The sequence below is a fragment of the Tenrec ecaudatus genome, chromosome 8 (genome assembly GCF_050624435.1).
Source record: "Tenrec ecaudatus isolate mTenEca1 chromosome 8, mTenEca1.hap1, whole genome shotgun sequence".
In the NCBI taxonomy this organism is placed as follows: domain Eukaryota; kingdom Metazoa; phylum Chordata; class Mammalia; order Afrosoricida; family Tenrecidae; genus Tenrec; species Tenrec ecaudatus.
This window is the reverse complement of record NC_134537.1, coordinates 23,183,813-23,185,783: the sequence shown is the minus strand read 5'-3', so window position 1 is coordinate 23,185,783 and position 1,971 is coordinate 23,183,813. Positions and strand designations below refer to the sequence as shown.

Here is a 1,971-nt window from a genome sequence, read left to right as displayed (position 1 = left end):
GTTGCTTGCAAATATTAAAACATTTTTTCGTCGCTTGGAGACTAGCTCTAAATATTATTGGTAGAGACTTTTGCAAACTTTCTTCTGCAAAGCTCCTACCGTACCCCTAGAACTTTTAAAAAGTTTTGCGTAGCTTTCTTTCCTCCAGATCTATACAAGGTCCGTTCCCGCACCCTCCCCACCCACCCCGGTTTTCTCTGTACAAAAATAGTCCCCGAAAAAGCAGTCCACGATCTCTCCTAAAAGTTTTCTGGACGGCATCGCGGGCTTTGCGTGAGCGTGGCTGGGATTGGTGGTCTCTCTCGCGGCTGTCATCTGCTATGGTGATGGGATTTTGGTGGTGGTCCTGGTGGAGCTAATAGCGGCTTCCTTCTCCGTGCCGTCCCTGACTCTCTCTTTCGCGCCCCCTCCTCCCATTGCCCTGGGGTTTTAAAATTTTTTTTGTCTTTTCTTTTCTTTCTGGGAAAATGTCTGCCCCCTCCAGTTCGCAGGCCAGCCCTCACATGTGCGACAGGGGCAGTGTGCCGTTGATGGCCGTGCCGGGCACCGGGCCGCTCTGGTAGTGTTGGGACATGTGAAGTCTGCTGGGGGCGGCGGGCTCCGGCACCTCGGCGCCGGGAAGGTACATGCTGATCATGTCCCGGAGGTCCCCGGCCTGGCAGGGCGCCCTGGAATGGGAGGAAGAGGTCACCACGGGGGGGCTGGAGCTGGCCTCGGACTTGACCACGGACCCCAAGGAGCCCAGGGCCATGCCGGGGGTCCCCTGCTGCGAGTAGGACATGCTGTAGGTGGGCGAGCCGTTCATGTAGGTCTGCGAGCTGGTCATGGAGTTGTACTGCAGGGCGCTCACGTCGTAGCGGTGCATGGGCTGCATCTGCGCCGCCCCGTGCGCGTTGAGGCCCGGGTGCTGCGGGTAGCCCAGCTGGTCCTGCATCATGCTGTAGCTGCCGTTGCTCCAGCCGTTCATGTGCGCGTAGCTGTCCATGCGCTGGTTCACGCCCGCGCCCAGGCCGGCGCCCACCCCGACTCCGCTCGCCATGCTGTTGCCGCCCGGCGCCAGCAGCCCGCCGGGCAGCGTGTACTTATCCTTCTTCATGAGCGTCTTGGTTTTCCGCCGGGGCCGGTATTTATAATCCGGGTGCTCCTTCATGTGCAGCGCCCGCAGCCGCTTGGCCTCGTCGATGAACGGCCGCTTCTCCGTCTCGGACAAAAGTTTCCACTCGGCGCCCAGGCGCTTGCTGATCTCCGAGTTGTGCATCTTGGGGTTCTCCTGGGCCATCTTGCGCCGCTGCCCGCGGGACCACACCATGAAGGCGTTCATGGGCCGCTTGACGCGGTCCGGGCTGTTCTTCTGGTTGCCGCCCGCCGCCGCCGCCGTGGAGTTGCCGCCGCCGCCACCCCCCGAAGTTTGCTGCGGGCCCGGCGGCTTCAGCTCCGTCTCCATCATGTTGTACATGCGGGCGCTGTGCGCGGGCCCGGCCCGCCGGCGGCCGCCGACCCTCGGCCCGGTCGGGACTTTGGGGGGCCCGCGGGCGGGGGGAGAGGAGGGGAGGCGGGCGGGGGTGTCGGGAGCGCAGGGCTCCGCGAGGAAAAGCAGGCGAAGAATAATTTGGGGGGGAAAAAGCGAGCGAGGCAAACTGGAATCAGGATCAAAAAGAGCGCTTCCCTCCTCCTCCGGCCGATCCCGCCGCCGCCGCCGCCGCCGCTGATTGCTATTATTATTTTTTTGGAAAGGCTTAAGCCTGGGGCTCAAACTTCTCCCCTTTTCTTTCCCGCTCCTCTTCTTTCTCGCTCAGTCCGAGTCTTAAAGAGGCAGCAAACTACTTTCCCCCTTTTGCAAACACTCTCTTCTCTGCCTTGACAACTCCTGATACTTTTTTGAACAAGTTAATAGACAACCATCCATGTGATGGGGGCTGTCAGGGAATAAATGGGTTTCCGGCGACCAATCAGAGCGCGCGGGCTCCTCCA

At 60.8% G+C, this 1,971-nt stretch overlaps 1 protein-coding gene across 1 annotated transcript; it reads right to left on the bottom strand.

The window, feature by feature from the left end:
* Positions 1 to 200: 200 nt before the first annotated feature.
* SOX2 (SRY-box transcription factor 2) lies at positions 201 to 1,771 on the bottom strand. The gene has a single exon (XM_075555608.1). It carries the CDS (start codon positions 1,454 to 1,456, stop codon positions 500 to 502), a length of 957 nt encoding a protein of 318 aa, XP_075411723.1. The 5' UTR covers positions 1,457 to 1,771; the 3' UTR covers positions 201 to 499.
* Positions 1,772 to 1,971: the final 200 nt, after the last annotated feature.

What these genes read in the sequence shown, in the direction of transcription:
- SOX2 (XM_075555608.1), bottom strand. Translation starts at nt 1,456, where the DNA reads ATGTACAACATGATGGAGACGGAGCTGAAGCCGCCGGGCCCGCAGCAA.